This window comes from Trifolium pratense, linkage group LG4 (assembly GCF_020283565.1).
Source record: "Trifolium pratense cultivar HEN17-A07 linkage group LG4, ARS_RC_1.1, whole genome shotgun sequence".
Taxonomy (NCBI): Eukaryota; Viridiplantae; Streptophyta; class Magnoliopsida; order Fabales; family Fabaceae; genus Trifolium; species Trifolium pratense.
Window position 1 is genome coordinate 6,135,344 of NC_060062.1, and position 19,019 is coordinate 6,154,362.

At 33.9% G+C, this 19,019-nt stretch overlaps 1 protein-coding gene and 1 pseudogene across 8 annotated transcripts; both read right to left on the bottom strand.

Annotated features, from left to right (window-relative positions):
• Positions 1 to 6,142: 6,142 nt before the first annotated feature.
• On the bottom strand, positions 6,143 to 11,930 carry LOC123920759 (putative disease resistance protein At4g11170). Of its 8 annotated transcripts, none has more exons than XM_045973070.1 (8): positions 11,825 to 11,906; positions 11,310 to 11,389; positions 10,593 to 11,074; positions 8,797 to 9,907; positions 8,363 to 8,701; positions 7,064 to 8,272; positions 6,623 to 6,700; positions 6,233 to 6,526 (listed from the first exon to the last, which is right to left on the bottom strand). In XM_045973070.1, exons 3-7 carry the CDS (start codon positions 11,054 to 11,056, stop codon positions 6,647 to 6,649), a joined length of 3,177 nt encoding a protein of 1,058 aa, XP_045829026.1. In that variant the 5' UTR covers positions 11,057 to 11,074; positions 11,310 to 11,389; positions 11,825 to 11,906; the 3' UTR covers positions 6,233 to 6,526; positions 6,623 to 6,646. The 8 variants fall into 8 exon arrangements, with proteins under 8 accessions (XP_045829028.1, XP_045829026.1, XP_045829023.1 ...); XM_045973067.1 differs by having other exon boundaries at positions 10,593 to 11,080; XM_045973065.1 differs by having other exon boundaries at positions 10,593 to 11,080; positions 11,310 to 11,741.
• Positions 11,931 to 12,464: 534 nt separating this feature from the next.
• On the bottom strand, positions 12,465 to 18,549 carry LOC123920757 (annotated as a pseudogene).
• Positions 18,550 to 19,019: the final 470 nt, after the last annotated feature.

Genomic DNA, 19,019 nt, shown 5'->3' on the forward strand with positions numbered 1-19,019 from the left:
TATATATGGAAGAACATTACATTTGTATATTAAAGAAATATTAACGTTAACAATATTTTAAATATAAAATAGTTGAACCATTACATGGTAGTGGGAAACGTTGACTTGCCAAACAGTATATATGTTGGAATTATACGTATGAACCATGTGACTTGTGACATGCACTTTTTTCTTTAAATTTAAATATATTACAATTAAGGTTCATACATAGCCATAAGGAGAGGAATTAGGAGGAGGATATAATAATAATAATATCATATAAGCAATTACTGACCTTCAATGATTTGGCTGCTAACTTTTTCTGATCATATATATATGGAAGAAGCATTGTCATTGACCTTACAGTTTAAAGTCATCATTATATATGGAAGAGTATTGGATTTGTATATTAGAGAAATAATAACTTATACCAATATTTAAATATAAAATAGTTGAACCATTGCATGGCAGTGGGAAACGTTGGAGAATTGGACAATATCATATAGGAGTAAGTAATATATGTTGGAATTATCAGTATGAACTATGTGACATGCAATTTCCTTAAAATTTAAATATATTAATAACTAATTTTTCAATAATGGTGGTTGAATAACTTTGATTCGTCTATATTAAACTCTTTTAATTTCTCTCTTTATCTCCAAATTAAACATATATCCGGAAGCCATTTGTCAGGTGGGAGTATTCTAGAGGCAGTAGCTACCTACCACCATAAGCTTTGCCCACAAAAACTATGCTCTAACAAGCTAAGGACTATTGGGGCAGATCATCAAACACGATACATACAATACAACTTTATACCAAAAACACAATGACCAAAAAGCATACATTCCAAATATCGTATTTACTATCTAAATACCACCAATTATAAATAGAATGTATGTACCAGAAGCATTACAAGAACAATTATTTGCAATGAAGTTCTTGAAATGAGATTACTTGTTGCACACTACACCCATGTCAGGAGATTCTGAAGTGTTATACTGGAACTCCAAAAATGATATGATTAATGTCATCATATTTTTTATTTTGTTTCAGAATCTGGTTAATTTAAAAGAAGTTACGCTCTATAGATCCAAGTTAATAAAGGAGCTACCAGATTTTTCAAAAGCTACAAATCTTGAAGTATTGGATGCCAGTCGCTGTTATCAATTGAAAAGCATCCACCCGTCTGTTTTCTCGCTTGACAACCTTGTCAGATTGGATTTAGAGTTCTGTTCTTCCCTTACCAAATTCATAAGTGATACTAGTTTAAGCTCGCTCCATTATCTCAACCTTGGATATTGCAAAAAACTAAGAACATTCTCGGTGATCTAACAGGCATTTTCATAAAATCACTGCCATCATCTTTTGGATGTCTAAGCAAGCTAGAAATGCTGGCTTTAGGAGACAGTAAAATTGAGAGCATACCTTCAAGCATAAAAAATCTTACAAGACTACGAAAACTAGACCTGAGATTTGGCTCTGAGGTCCCGGCTTTACCAGTTCTTCCTTCATCACTTGAAACTCTAATTGTTGAAGGTGAATCACTGAAGACTGTATTGTTCCCTTCAACAGCTTCTGAACAATTCAAGGAAAACAAGAAAGGGGTTGTGTTCTGGAATTGCTCGAACTTGGATAAACGTTCTCTCATAAATACAGTTTGAAACCATATTAAATAGTTCAGTTTAAATTATGGTTCAAAATACAGTTTAGTTCATAATTTGGTCCAATTAACTGTATTTTTGAACGCTCCTAACATTGATCGTAATTGATTATGTTTCTATTATTTATAAATACAAATAATTTGTGCTCTTTCTAGGCACACAACCATTACACATGATTTGCGAGTTTCTGTTTCTGTCTTCCAACTATGGCTGTGTTGCTGCAAACACATTACACACTCTCTCTAACCTTCACCAAAATAAACATGATAAAACAACCATTTCAATTTTCAGCCTTGAAAATAAATATGATAAAACAAAATGACAATCAGTAAATTATTATTATTATGAATGAATGAAATAGTCCTCATATTCCAGAAAAGTATGAATGAAATTTGGCAAGAGCATTAGAACAAGTAGGAGGAATACTAACTAAGAACAACGACACAGAAAAGTCTTATCATGTATATCATCCATCTATCCCACCAGGACTAGGCTAAGATGACAACTTTCCTCCCAAGACCCTACAAGGTTCCATCCGAAGACTGTTCTAATAGTCTCAAGTATTGAGCATAATCTTCATCCCAACACTCTTCATCCGAAGAGTCTACATACCAATATTCACCACTTCTATTTGTTCCATCCATGTCGGATGGAAAAACATAAGAAGCGGCAGGTGGGTTGTAGGGGGTGAAAGTATCACGCAATTCTTGTTGAGTTAGATCAGCATAATAGGGATAAGTGTTTCCAAGCTCATTCCGAGGTTTTGGAGGTGAAAGAGCTTTCTGGAAGATAGTGAACCTCATATTTTTCTCGGCTTGGTTGGTGTATGTTTTTTTATAACAATAGCACCACAGTTCGAAAACTTTTTGGTGTTCTGTGAGGCTTGTAGCTGGAACAAACAACCATTATTAAGCAAACCAGCCAAGATATATATATAAGAAAGAAAGAAAACAACGGTCAAAAAAAAAAAAAAGAAAGAAAACAAGAAATTAATAAATATATGATTTAGGGTTTGTATGTACCTTTAAGATTGGAATCAGTGTTGTCTTCTTCTTTACTACTGAATCTTTCAATTTTGCAAAACCCTTCTTCTCATTTTCGACTTTAGGTTTGGAATCATGAGTGTTGTTGTGTTCTTCTCTTACTGCTACTAAATCTTTGAATAATTTCGCAAACAAACGTTGGAACAAAGCAGCCGACCAGATATATAAGAAAGAAAGAAAGAATGAATGATCAACGTGATCTTTGCGGAGGCTGGAATTGGAGACGCCAGGCATGTGGCTGTTTTTTCTTTTTTTTGATGAGCCCATCAGGTGGTTGTTGCAGCGGTTCGGTTCAGAGAGGAGTGAAAGAAGATGGAATTATTTATTTATGCGTTGTTACTCTTATCACCGTACATTTTCTGGCGGGTTTAATTCAAAGCTGACCTTGAATACAGAGTGATTGATTGGGCTGCAGTGCGGAGTACATACCAAGAAACTTCGAAGGTTGACTGTTGTTTGTGATTGATTTTCAAGATTTATAATAAGCTTTTGTTGGTGGTAACCGGTAAGAAAGTCTTGTTCAAAGCCCAAAATCTCCAAACCCCAAATCCCAAACTTTAAACCCTAATTCCTAAACAAACATAATAATTTTGCCACCCTACTGGCTACTCACGGCCCTACGCATTTCCCATTTATTCTTCCGATACTTAAGTAGCGGACGTTATAAAAATAAAAATTTTTAAGAAAAAAACACTCTACCAAGATTACGTCAGCTACTTAAAAAACACCTTTTTATTCCCTAAAGATGCAGTTGTTGCTCCACAAATGACGTTTCATTTTTAGAGTCTTGAAACAATCATTTTTTATTCTCTCAAAGTTTCGCGAGCATTAACTTTGTTCTCCTTCCAAATCAAGCTGCAAATATTATTACACACAATGACCGTGTAATTAATGATATGAGTTTATAAGGAAACAAAGTAAATACATATTATTACATACAATAACAATTAACTAGAAATATATGCAAACTATACTTTTGAGAGTTTCACAGAATCCGCTACTTAAGTAGCGGACGTTATAAAATCTTGGTAGGGTGTTTTTTTCCTCGAAAATATCATTTTTATAATGTCCGATATTTAAGTAGCGGATTCTACGTACGTAGGTGGGTAGCAAACATGAGTATTTTGGTAATTTCGTAGGACGCGCCTCAAAATTAGTAGGATGGCAAAAATAAATCTCAAACACGAAACCCCAATCCCAAAATCTCAAATCCCAAATACAAAACTGCAAACCCTAAATCCAAACTCAGACCTTAAACCCTAACTCTCAAATTGCAAACCCCAAACACTAAACCCCACATCCCAAACTTTAAAGCCTAAACCCAAACCACAAACCGCAAATTAGAAACTTTAAATCCCAAACCATGAACCCCAACACTAAACTCCAATCACCAAACCCTAAACACTTAACCCCAATCCCCAAACCTCAAACCCTAGCTTATAAAAATCATAGTAATTAATATTGAAAAATCATAATAATTAATAATATTTTGATTTTGATAATGTAGTTTAACATACACAAAAAAAAAAATCTGGTTTTGAGTAGATAGATAGACCCACATGATATACCGCAAACACTCGTGTGCATGAGGTTTTACCATGCAACAAACATACAACAACACCTTCAAATGTAGTGGAAAACCTACAAGGCTGCTGAGATCGACGAGTGGAATTATTGACATATGAACACGTGTTGAATGATGTTTGTTTCCATGTTGAAGTTAAACAAAACTACAAATATATTTATTGTCAACACAACAACACCACTTGGAATATTGTTTGGTAAATTCAAGCTTGTGAGAGAGTGAGAGCATTTGTCTGGTGGTTATTAAAGCATGGCAGAATTTTAACTCATTATATATAGGATGAGTAAAATGAATCTTGGTTTACCTTTCTGCACATTTTGTGAAGATGAGATAGAGACGGAACTTCATGTGTTGCGTGACTGCTCAAAGAGTATGCAGGTGTTGCTGAATATTGTTCATGAGGCGTTTTTTAATGCCGATTTTCAACAATTGATTAACATGAATTTGCATGGTGGTATTAAAGGGGTTGATGTGAATAATTGGCAAAGTTATTGGACTATTGCTTGTCATGCTTTATGGACCTGGCATAATAAAGAAAAACATTATGATTGCTTCAACCGACCTTACCGTCCTCATTTGGTGATTAAGCAATACATGATAGAATATGAAAAATCTAGTCAAGTGGATCATAATGTTGTTGTGCTTTTTAGAGTTATGCGACAAATTGGATGGTGTCCTCCTAGTGAGGGATTGATTATTATTAATAGTGATGGTGCTAAGAAAGAGTATCATTATAGTGGCTGTGGAGGTATTTTGAGAGGTATCAGTGCCGAGTGGTGTGGGGTTGGGTGCTTGTAGCGTTGAGATGGCGGAGTTATGGGGTGCTTGGGAAGGATTACAATATACTTGGAGTTTGGATTTCTGGCGTGTTGAGCTTCATTTTAGATTCTATGGTGGTAGTGAATATGTTGGTTAAGAAGAAAGGAGGGGATCCAGAAGACTGGAGTTTATGCAAGAAAATTTGGGGAGTTCTACAATTCGATTGGGAAGTAAAGATTTGACATACATACCAAGAGGCAAATTTGTGCGCAGATGCTCTTGCCAATATTGGGTGTGGTCTACGTAATACTGTGATTTTTTATGAGTCGTGTCCGACTCAAATTCGACATTTTTTTTTTGGGGCTTAGCCCCTCCATTCTATAAAAAAAAAAAATACAAATATATGGTTTGGTTTTAAAAACACTTTCTAACCTTTTCATTATGTGAATAAACATCCAGATGAATTAGATATTCATAACCACCACCGCCTATAGAAGCTTACTATAAAAAGTATAATACACTCAACACAAGTAGTAAAGAAATATCAACTATAAAGCATTGATAGCAGAAATATTTAATCAATGTACAAAATAAAATTAATGAGTTAGATTGTATAAGTAAAGCAACAATCTGTATTAATTTTGTACATTGATTAAAATTAGTGACCGTTTCTTTGTTGTTAACTCCTGCAATAGTCCAAAACTAATGTTGGCAAATTACATTTAGCCCTTTTTTGGATAAACAAATGATGAAATAAAGTCATTGTATTCGTATTAACTATGAGATATTTTCATAAACTATTTTGAAGAGTTTATGAAAATAAGCTAAAAACAGTTTATGAACATATATCATATAAACTATGTACCAAAAAAAAAAAATCATATAAACTGTCTCCATAAGCTAGCTCCAACTGTCTTACAAGTGGATTCAAACAGTCCGTAAAAATACTTTTCTATATGAACTTTTACTACATGTTTGATGGACTCTTTCTTAGCCAAATCAAATTTGACTTCCAACTTTAGTCACTATATGTTGACATAGAAACAAGGTTCCTATTACTTTTTCATTCTCATTTTGTCCTTCATTTATCATTTTATCATACAGTATATCTCTTACACCAAGACTATAAAAGTCATCCATTTTTAGCCATTACATGTTCAAAAGTACTTTCAATAAGTATCATCCAAACAAACTACTTTACAAGTGGTATATATATTATGAATTTTAAGCACATGTTGGAAAGAAAAAAAAGTTAAGCATACCCCTGAAGTCTCTGAGTCCCTTTCCACAAACAAACCACATGTTGGTGTCTCCATCAACAATCTACTTATGAAGAATTCAACAAATTTTATTTTTGTTATTTAACATAAACTTACACTTTCATGTGTTACAAAGAGAAATCAATTATAGAAGTTCTCAATTAAACAAGAAAACTAGAGATAACCTAAAACTTCCAATGACATCTGAAGTCCTTGTCCTATAGCCTCATTTTCAACCTAGAAGGTAAAATCAAGAAACATTTAACAAGATTAATTTCGATTCACTTGCAATCAGTTTCATATAAAGAACAATCAGTGCTTTGAGTTTCATACATGTACTTCTGCAATCTCCTTAAGCTATGCTTCTTTACCTGCCTCGGAAATTGAAAGTGCAGTAACTGATGCATCAAACTGCAGACCAAAAAACAAAGATTTTAATGGAATACTCATAGTAGTCCTAATAAAAGTATCACCCCAAGTGTACTTTGCTATCAAGATGAATTTATAATGCACTCCCCCTGCCTCTGTCACAATAATAATAAATACATAAAAGCAAAGTTTAAAAAACCACTGATTGATTGGTTTGACTAGAAAAACCAATGAACCAGTCAAGTGGCACTTTTAACACAATGTAAACCTGTACAGAGTCAGTTGAATAGGTCCAAAACAAGTGAAAAAACAAAACTAAATACCCTTTTGAGTATGCTGAAATATGAAACCTACAATATCTTCATAATATTAGCTAAAAGTGTATGTAAAATGTCAATGAATTACATCAAACAATTCCATTTGTTGAATGAGATTGTGATATCTTGAGTGGCTTATGGGGCTGATGCCAAACCCTTTTAGCTTCAACTGTGATCTTTTTGCAAATACATTGAATTCTGTCGATGCTGTAACCTTGATTTTAAACCATGTCTGATTTTTGGCTATGTTAGTTAGGTACTGAGAACTTGGATGGTCGTATATCATATACACATGATCTGAATATATGTGGAAAAAATCTGACCTATTCGTGTAGATTTTGACACCAACCTTTTCACCATAACCCTCAGCATCAATTGTAGTGATTTTAAAGTCAATTGGGTTATCAGATGTAACCACCCCAGCAAGGATAAAGCAAAAAACAAAGCCCAACAAAGGGGAGAGATGCGGTGGAGAGAGATCAACATTCATGTCATCGTTTGTTGTCTTATACTCCAACCACTCTGGAACACTACTTCCAGGATACACATAAACAGCTTGATAAGAAACAAAGTTATCTTTGTAATCAACATAACTTTCAACATAATCATGTTCCAGTGTCGATAAATGTTGATACGTAAACTTCATCAAATTGATTTGCAGATTCAACCCAATATTTATGAGAGAACGTTCATCCAAGTTCAAGCAATTCCAGAACTCAATCCTTTTCTTGTTTTCCTTGAATTGTTCAACAGCTTTTGAAGGGAACAATACAGTTTTAATCAATCGACATTCAACGAGTACAGTTTCAACTGATGAAGGAAGCTCGGGTAGAGCAAGAAGCTTATTGCAATCTATTATGTCTAGTTTTCTTAGTTTTGTAAGATTCTTGATGCTTGAAGGTATGCTCTCAATTTGACTAAGTTTTAAAACCAGGGTTTCTAGCTTGCTATGAAATCCAAATGATGCTGGCAGTGCATTGATGGGAATGGCCGTTAGATCTAATTCAATAATATTCTCCAAAGTCACTGAGAATTTACAAAGATTTCTGCAAAATCCAAGGTTGAGATAATTGATGGAGCTTAAATGGGAGTTGCTTGTAAATGTTGCAAGGGAACGGCAAAAACTTAGGTCCAATTGCACAAGCTTTTGAAGAGAGAAAATAGATGGATGGATGCTTTCCAACCGAGGACAACTGTACACAAGCAATACATTAAGACTTGTGGCTTTTGAAAAGTCTGGTAACTCCTTCAGTAATATTGAATTAGAGAGTCGAACTTCTTTTAGATTAACTAGATCCTGCCATAAAAGAAAACATAACCTTAAGTTATTAATTTCTATTTCCTTGAATTAAGAGAAATTTAATCTGACAGACACATATTCACTTACCTGCACTCCACACCAAAGCTTTTCCACTAGACTATATGACAAGTCCAACATAACAAGATTCTCAGCAGAAAACGTCTCTGGGAATGATTTTAGAGGGTAATGTTTCCAATGAAGATATCTTATATCAGGTGGAAAAGATTGAAGTCCTTGAGGAAGAAGAATCATACAATTTTGGTCGTGTTTCTCTTTCAAATATAATAAGATGTCAAAGGGTTTATTTTTACCACGAAAATCCAAAAATTGCAGGTTGGTCATCTTAGCAATTGCATGAGGGCCTAAATACAGCTTTCTATTTCCAGACAAGTCTCCACGTATGCTTCTAATAGTAGCATCAGTACCCTGCCATGAATGTAAAAGAAAATTTTGAAATCATTGAGAGCCACATTTTAAACCAAAATGACAAACGTCATCTGAATATGCCATATATTGTTTACCTTCTCATTTTCCAATACATCACAAATGTCATCATAATCCCATAACCGACTGTGTTTTCTAGGGTCTTTACTAGATTCTTGGCGAACAACCTCTCGGCCCATTTCTTGCAGTATGTCATGCATAGATATAACATTATCTTCAGAAATTTTTATAAGAGCTTTATCTTTCAACCTTTCTAACCCAACAGCCACTGAATTATCACTTTTACAATCTTTCAATAAAAGTTTCATGTAATCCACTTTCAAACTCAACCCATTGAAGAAACATGCAATATCTAAAAAGTACTTTTGCTCTAAACGATCAAGATCATCATAACTGAGCCTCATTACATCATGAACTTTTCTAGTTGGCATTCTTTTAAGTTTGTCTAGCTGACTTTCCCATATTGCCTTATCTTTTCCACGAAGTAGATGAGCCAAAACTTTAAGAACTAACGGAATTCCTTTGGCATAATTCACCACCATCTTTGATAGCTCATAGAACTCCATTTCAAGATGACTTTGTTTAAATGCATTCAAATTGAAAAGCTCAAGTGCATCACTAGAATCCAATACCCCAACTTCATATATATCATTATCATCAACTTCATTAGTAATAAGTACTTGCTTATCTCTAGTTGTTACAATTATTCTACTACCGGATTGAAGCAAATCAAGAGTTCCAAATAACATCTTTAGCTGATCTTCTTCCTTAACATCATCAAGAACAATAAGAACCTTCATACGACCAATCCTTCTCTCAATATAATCAGACAGCCCATTTGGTGAATTGATTTTCACATCTTCTGCAAGTAATGTAGAAAAAAGTTTCTCTTTCAAAAGTGTCATTCCACCTTGTCTTCCTAATTCTTCACTTACCTTTGCCAAAAAACAACAACCTTCATATTCAGAGCACTTTTGGTTAAAAATTTCTTCTGCAATTGTTGTCTTGCCAATACCTCCCATACCCCAAATTCCAATGACACGAACCTTTTCTGACTCTTGACATAACAATGATTCTAAATGTGCAATTGGTTTGCCAATTCCAACAAGACCTTTTGTGTTAATAGGGTGCTTACTCAACCTTTTCAACACAAGATTAATGATTTCTTCGAGTAGCTCAGCATCATTCCTATACAACAAAAGAGAAAGATATCTGAATATTAATGGCTATGAAGCACTAAAACAGGTACCAGAATCGAACACAACACTGACACATAGACACTGGTAATAATTTAAGAAATTAGAAGTGATTAAATGTAACCATATCCCTCAGTGTCATGTAGATGTCAAACAACGGCACGTGTAGGACACTGAACATACCTTCAATCTGAATTTTCTATGTGTCAGTGTAATGAGAGGTTTAACACCCATGACGGAACAGAAACCAATTCCTCAAGTACTGAGATTCATATTAATCCCAGAACAAACAAGTTGTAGCTAGCTGTAGGGAAATCGTAATAAACAGAGATAAAGATGCAGCGGAAATAAAATTTCCCTTCCTAAGATCCTTGAGAACAGTCATACTAACTGAAATTACTCATATTATAGATAAATAGGACGATACAAATTCTAAGTTCAAATGAAAAAACATTATCCTCTAGTGCTCACACCAACAATAGCATTAACTACTATTTAAGGAAGTAAAAATATAATTAATAAGCATGCACTCTAGTAAAATAGAGAAAATAAAGGTTATGTCTTTTACCAGGGCATGCAGACCTCTACTGCTGGCATGCAGACCTATTAGGCTATTACCTATATATAAAACAAGTAAATATATCGCACTAGAAATTCATGGGAAGGAAAGAACTAACCGAAAATCTATGGACTTAATTCCTGACAAATTAGCAGATTTGTTCAAAGTTTGTCTCCATATTTGCACCTCCAATGAAGTATACTTTTTTTCAAGTTCAGCAAATGCATTTTCATAACTCTTCTTTTGATGCCGTACATCTGTAGGATCTACCCTGTAGAAAACAGGTATTACTATCTGTCCATATTTCTCTTTGCACTCAATTATTTTCACAAGTTCTTCTAAACACCAATGTGAAGAAGCATAGTTTTCTGAGAATATGATCAATGAAATGAATGACCCTTCAATTGCCTGAACAAGTGAATGTGATATGTCGTCGCCCCTCTTAAGTTTGTCGTCAACAAAGGCATTTATTTGCTTTCGAGAAAAAGCCTTAGCCATATGGCCAAGAAAGCCGTCGCGGATGTCATTGCCCCTAAAGTTTACAAAAACATCATACTTTGGTTGGGGAGCACCGTTTGACATTGCCTTTTCTGCTACGCCCTTCAACTTATTAACAAAAAAAGTATTAGATTCTTTACAACAATTTAGATGAGATCTCTATAACATAAACAATTTCGACATAAACAATTAAAAAATGTTACATTAAGACCAGGTAATTAAAAATGATTGTTTTGGTAACATTTTATGATCAACATAGAACTCTGGTATCACTAATGAGTCAGAATAATATGAACTTTGAATACGAGTCAAATTTTATAAGTTAAGCAACAACCACCTTTGCACAATTTTACTGTCCTTGTCTTTCTTGTTAACTATTGCAATAGCCCACAAGTTTAACTGGTGCTTTGAAACTCTCTGAAGAAACAGGAAATGGTGAAAACCGTGAAAAAGAATTGACGAAGAAAAGTGAAGCAAGAATGAAAAGCAATGAAGTAGATACCAATCATCAACCTATAAAATTAATTTAACAAATATATGTTGCTTTTGTTAAGAGTACCCTATCGAATGAGAGATGACCTAATTATATGTTTATAAGTAGGGGCAATCTTTATCTTATAGACTTGTTTTGTAGGGTTGAGTTAGGCCCAATCCAAAATTCTAATAGATTTCATGCAACAGGATTGAAACATAAAGTTGCAATACAAATTCACATTTCAGTTTCTTGGTACGGAAGCTGAATATGACATTGATTTGGAACAAGTGCCCTCTGAACAATAAGGGAAACACAAGGTTATAACAAAGAGAAAAGAAGTAAAATGAAAAGATCACAAGATAGCAATTACTACTAACCTTCAATGCCTTTGGCTGCTAGAGATCTTACAGTTTAAAGTGTGAACTCATACACACTGGGGTAAACGTTGACTTGATAAACAGTATACATACCGGAATTATCTGTATTATGAACCATGTGACAATGACATGCACTTATCTTTAAATTTAGGGTAAATAGCCTTTTACCCCCTTGCAAAATAAAAAATTGTGATTCGCCCCCCGTCAATATGAAGATTCCATCATTTACCCCCTCACTGCCACTTGGATTTGGAATCTTGATTTTTGCTGACGTGGCAAGCCTATATGACACTTGACTGGACAATTGATTACATGACATACCTATGTGGCGTTTAATTCATTTTTGATTTTTTTTTTTCTCATTGAGACCGGAGGAAATATTTTTAATTAATTAATTAATTACAGTTCTTAGCTTTATTTTTTTAGTCCCGTTTGGATTAACTTATTTTTGAGTTTATATAAACAGTTTAGGTAATATAAATTAGGTTTTAGGCTATTTTATAAGTTCATACCAGTGAAAATTGTATTTTTATAAGCTATTTTATCATAAACTACCTTAACAAATTTATAATAATACATAAAAATTACATAAGTTATTTGCATAAGCTCAAAAATAAGCTAATCCAAATGGGCCCTTAGTTTATTTGTTTTGATAATGGCGTGCAACCAACAACTAATGGCTCACTTATGTGACTGTGTTACAATTGTAATTATAGGAAGCAATGTTGATAACTCGAATATTAACCATGTCTACTTGCATCAAATAAAACTATAGACTTGTTTCTAAATCAAATTCTTTATCTTGAGCTGCAGGAATGATATACATAAGATGATACTAAGCACAGTCCTATTCCATTTGTTAATATAATCAAACAATTCCATTAGCTGAACGAAATCGTTATATCCTGTGCTGCTTATGGGGCTGACTCCAAACCCTTTTACCCTCACCTCTGGTCCATCCCTTGACCTCTGGTTCATTGGGCGTTGCTTGTCATCGATCCAGATGCCGGAATTATATATTTCTTGGATTCGATGGATAGTGGCTCTGAATCAAGACTTCTATTTTGTAAAAATAGATTTGAAAAGTGAGTCTGTATTCTTTTATTTTAACATATATATAGTATGATTATTTATAATATTGACTCATTGAAGTTAATTTTAATTTGTTAGTGCTTTGCTAATTTACCGTGCCTATAATCAAACTAAACCGGCAAAATCAAGTAGAATCAAATGGATAAGAATAAAGGTATTTTCTAATTAGTGTTATTTTTACCTAATAAAACTAATAACAATAACAATGAAATTTATTGATGTAAATGTTTATTTTTTTCAGTGTCCCCAGCAAACTAACACTATTGACTGTGGATATTTTGTGTCGCACTTTATGAAAGAGGTTGTCATGCAATATCCAAAGATTCCCGATAATGTACATGATTTTAATTATTATTGTTATTATTAATTTGTAATCATAAGCATAAGTAATGTAATTCAATTCTAACTAAATTTTGTGGTTTTTTTACTTGAAGTATTTTGATGAATACAAATTTGGTACATAATAAGGATAAGTTAAGTGAAGTGAAGGATGAATGGGCAGGATATATTTTCACAAATGTTATCCCCGGCGGAAGTTGGATAATGTAAGTATACTCTTCTCTGATTTGGGTTTATTCCAATTTTTAGTCATGATGATTGTTTTCGGTAATGCTCGATTGAGAGCTTAGTTCTTTCCTGGGAGTTCGGTTCTCCTTGGAAAATGATCGTTCTGTTGCTATATGTCTACTATTTTAGATTACAAGTGGTTAATTAATGTCTAAGTTTGAGTTTGTCTTTGTTAAGCATGTTAGGAGAACTATAAAGTTATGAAATGTAGTTGCTGCTAAACTTTTCCATTCTCTTCTTTTTAATTTTTCAGGGACTTCTTGGAAACATGAAAGATGCTTGCTTGGTTGGGCAATTGGCAGAGGAATATTGTTTAGGTCAATTAGCTATATTGTCTTGTTATAAGTAGTGTCATGAACATCATCTAGCGGGTTAGGATAATTAGTTTGTTTTTGTCTTGGACACAAAATTGTCTTGCTTCTTTGTTTGTTTTGTGAAGGATGGGAGACTATGTAATTTGATGGTACTTATTGGCCTTCTTTGTGCCTTTTTATATCTTTATTAATATAACTTTGCCTTTTGTATTATTGGCTACTATGTTTTAAGTTTCAAATTAAGCTTCGGTGAAAAATACAATTTAAAGGTAGTAGAACTTACATGTTGAAAACAGAACAGCTGCAATTAAGCTTCAGGTGTAAAAACAGAACAGACATGTTGATAAAAAAAATTGCAGCTGGTAAAAAAAAAATTGCAGCTTGTAAAAAAAAAAAAATGACATACAATAGCGTTTTTGTGATGAAGTGCTATTAAAGGTAGGGCAAACGATAGCACTTTTGAACACAAGTGCTATTGAAAATGAAACCTATGATAGCATTTTTATGAAAAACGCTATTAAAGTGTGTTGCCAAAACAGGGCTATTATAGCGCTTTAGAGTACAAAGCGCTATTAAATATTGATCATACAATAGCGCTTCAAAAAGTGCTATAATAGCTACTGACCTACAATAGCACCAGCTTCAATAGCACTTCAAAGTGCTATTAAAGCTAAAAAAAAATGCTATAGTAGCCCTTTTTTATAGTAGTGCCTTGCTGTAACATTGATTTTAAACCTTGTCTGAGTTTTTGCTAAGCTAGTTAGATAGCGGGAAGATGGTTGGTCATATATCATGCATACATGATCCATATAAGCAGCAAAATATGGCCTAGTCATGTAGATGCGGACACCTTCCTTTTCAATATCGTTAACTGTAGTGATTCCGAGTTCAATTTGGTCACATTTATTATAACCACTACCAAGGATGAAGCAAAATATAATGCCCAACAAAGGGTCGTCTACTCGAGCAGTAGAAAGATTAATAATCATGTGATTCTTTGTTGTCTTGAATTCTATCCACTCTGGAACACTGCTTCCAGGATAAACGTACAATGCTTGATAAGAAGCAAAATTATGTTTGTAATCATCAATATCATGTTCTGGCGCATGTTGGTGCACAGACCTCATCAAATTGATCTGTGCATTCAACCTAATATATCTGAGAGAAACTTCACTCAAGTTCATGCAATTCCAGAACTCTACACTTTTCTTGTTTTCCTTGAGTTGTTCAGCAGCAGTTAGAGGAAACAATATAGTCTCCAGTAAACTACAGCCTTCAGCAAGTTGAATTTCAACAGATGAAGGAAGCTCTGGTAGAGTCCGAAGGTTCATGCAATATCTCAGGTTTAGGTATCTTATTCTTGTAAGATTATTGATCCTTTCACGGACAACTTCCTCAGACTGTGGCACAGCCCAAGGTTGAGATATCGAAGGGAGCTTAAAGGAGCATTGCTTGTAAATTCCGTAAGGCGCCCGCATAAAAATAGATCCAACTTCTGAAGCTTGTTGACGGAGAAAATAGATGGATGAACACTAGTCAACTTACGACAAAAACTGAGATCCAATACCTCAAGATTTGTAGCTTCTGAAAAGTCTGGTAGCTCCCTCAGTAATTCAGATGTGGAGAGTTTAACCTCTTTTAAACTAGCCATATTCTGTAATAAAGTAAAAATGAATGACGATGACATTAATTAAAACATAATCTTACACGGTTGATTTCCAAGACAAATTTAGTTACCTGCACTCCACACCAAAGCTTCACCACACGGCTAAATGACAAGTCTAAAATAACAAGATTCTCTGCAGAAAACTTGTCCGGCAAGGAAGCTAGAGGGTAATGCATCCATTGAACATATCTTAGATCAGTTGGCAAATATTGAAGCCCTTGAGGAAGAAGATTTGAAAAGTCTGGAATATCTCGAGAATCATATTTGCCATGAAAATCAAGAAATTTCAGTTTGCTCATCTTAACAAATACATCCGGGCTTAATCTCAGATTCCTAATTGCTAACAAGTCTACACTTATGCTTCTAACAGCCTCAGTACCCTGTAATTAATGTAAACCAAAAATTTAAGCACCACAGAAAGCAACATTTAAATTGAAACAAAACGTCATAATAGTCTTTACCTTGTCATTTTGCAACACATCACAAATGTCATCAGGATCATATAATCTACTGCAGCTTCCTGGGTCTTTACTGGATTCTTGGCGAACAATTTCTCGACCAATTTCTTGTATAATGTCATGCATAGATACAACATTATCTTTAGAAATAGTCACAAGAGCTCTATCTGTCAACCTTTCTAACCCAACAGCCACTGAATTATCACTTTCACAATCTTTCAATAAAAGTTTCATGTAATCCACTTTCAAATTCAAACCATTGAAGAAACATGCAATATCTAAAAAAATATTTTGCTCTAGGCGATCAAGATCATCGTAACTGAGTCTCATTACATGATAAACTTTCTTAATTGGCTCCCTTTTAAGTTTGTGTAGCATACTTTCCCAAACTTGCTTATCTCTTCCGCGAAGAAGATGACCCAAAATTTTAAGAACTAATGGAATGCCACTGGCATAATTGACAAACCTCTTTGATAGCTCACAGTAGTCCTCCATTTCAAGTTGATTATTCCGTTCGAATGCATTTAAGTTAAAAAGCTCCAGTGCTTTATTAGAATTCAATACCCCAACCTCGTGTATATCATCAACTTCATTAGCAATAAGTACTTGCTTATCTCTAGTTGTTACAATTATTCTACTATCAGATCGAAACCAATCAAGAGTTCCAAATAACATCTCTAGCTGATCTGTGTCTTTGACATCATCAAGAACAATAAGAACCTTCATGCGGCTAATCCGTCTCTCAATATCACTGGACAATCTATTTGGTGTATCCATTTTCACATCTTCTACTAATAGTGTAGAAAAAAGGTTTTCTTTCAAAGATTTCAATCCATTTCTTGTTAACTCATCGCTTACCTTTGGTAAAAAACAACCGCCATCATATTCAGAACGATTTTGACTAAATATTTCTTCTGCAATAGTTGTCTTGCCAATACCTCCCATACCACAAATTCCAATGACACGGACCTTTTTTGACTCTTTCCGTAACAATGATTCCAAATGTGCAATTGATTTGTCAATTCCAATAAGTCCTTTTGAATTTACCGGATTCTTACTCAAACTCATCAGCACAACTTTGGTGATTTCTTCAAGCAGATCAGCTTCATTTCTATACATCAGAGAGAAAAATGAATGAGGTTCGAAACCCATGATAGATACTCATCCAGAAGTCTTAACATAGTGTCATTTTTATATATCATTTGGAATGTATAATATACTAATTGTATTAATTGGGTCTAGTTTGACCACTAAACTCAACAAACCAACAGAGAATGTCTTGTTCGAAAGAGTTGCAGCAGGTTATGTCTTTTACCTAACTAACTAGATAACTAACTAACTAACTAACTAACTCTAACCAACTAATCAACAAGCATATATTAACAAGAACTTACTTAAAACTTGATGATGTAATTCCTGACGAATTAGCAGATATTTTCAAAGCACGTCTCCATATCTGCACTTCGGACAAATTATACTTCCTTTCAAGTTCAGCAAATGCATTTTCATAACTCTTCTTTTGATGCCTTACATTTGTAGGATCTACCCCATAGAAAACAGGTATTACAATTTGTCCATAATTCTCTTTGCGCTCGATTATTTTCTCAAGTTCCTTTAAACACCAACATGAAGAAGCGTAGTTTTCTGAGAATATGATCAATGAAATGAATGACCCTTCAATTGCTTGAACAAGTGAATGAGAGATGTCATCTCCCCTCTTAAGTTTGTCGTCAACAAAGGCATTTATTTGTTTTCGAGAAAAAACCTTAACCAAATGGCTAAGAAAGCCTTGGCGGATGTCCTCGCCCCGAAAGCTTACGAATACATCATACTTTAAATGAAGAGTATTGTTTGTCATCACCTTTTCTGCTACACCCTTCAAATTATTAACCAAAATAAAGTATTAGAATCTTCATAAAAACTTAGGTTGCGATCCCTATAACATAATTGAAACACAGCAACATTTTCAAAAAAGTGGTGTTATAAAGTGCTGCATTTTGGCCAAAGGATTGTTTTATGATTAATACAGAATTCAAATTGTATAAGTGAAGCAACAATCAATCACCTTTGCGACAATTTTATTGACCAAATTTTTCTTCTTAACTCCTGCAATAGCCCACATGTTTAACTGCTGCTTTGAAATTCTCTGGATTGGATTATGATGTTGATGTTAACTGAAGGATTGAAGCTAAAGGCTAATATTATAAGAGTCTTCACATATATTTCACATACCTTATTTATACCTGAGTACCATAATGGCCACATTTCCAAGTTAGAATGCCTGTATTTTCTCTGAGGAAATGCAAATTAACAGAAGCAGAATCAGAATCAGACGCAATTCTATGCTGTTAAACTCGGAAAAGTTTATGCAAGTAAACAGTCATTTTGGTCAACTATAAATTAAAAACATGTGTCAAATAACCGATTATCCCAAAAGCTTAAGCTGTTAGGATAGAGCCACATCAATGGTTTTATATTATTTCTAACATGTATGTCCATATATCTTAAAGTTTTTCAACATTAATTTGTAATGGGAATTCAAAATTAATAAGCTGGGAGTAATTACAGCATATATTATTTGAGAAGATCCGGAAGACAAATATGCCATTGAATGAATTGGAACAAATGCACTCTTTGTATATTAAAGACACCATTATCTAAATATATAAAATAGTTGACTTGCCAAACAATATACATGTTGGAATGATCTGTATGAACCATGTGACATGAACTTTCCATTAAATTTAAATGTATTAAAATATTAATAGCTTCTTTTTTAATAATGGTGGTTGGATTGGATGAATTTGATTCCTCAATATTAAACTCTTAGTTTCTCTCAATCCTATCTATGTCAACCTAGTTTCTCTTAGTTTTTTTTTTACCGTATCGCAGTGTCCCGATTTTCGCTTTCTGTATTGTACCTCCCATTCCACAAGATTAGACAATAAACTGTCTATGTTTTCGAAAGGTGGTCATGTGTCAAATTATTTGGGAAATGTAAAAGAAATTGTTTCCCTACTGAGCAATTTTGTTGTCAAAATCTTGGCTCTTTAGCTGTGTAACCTAAAGAAACCAAAGGCTACACAGCTATCAACAAC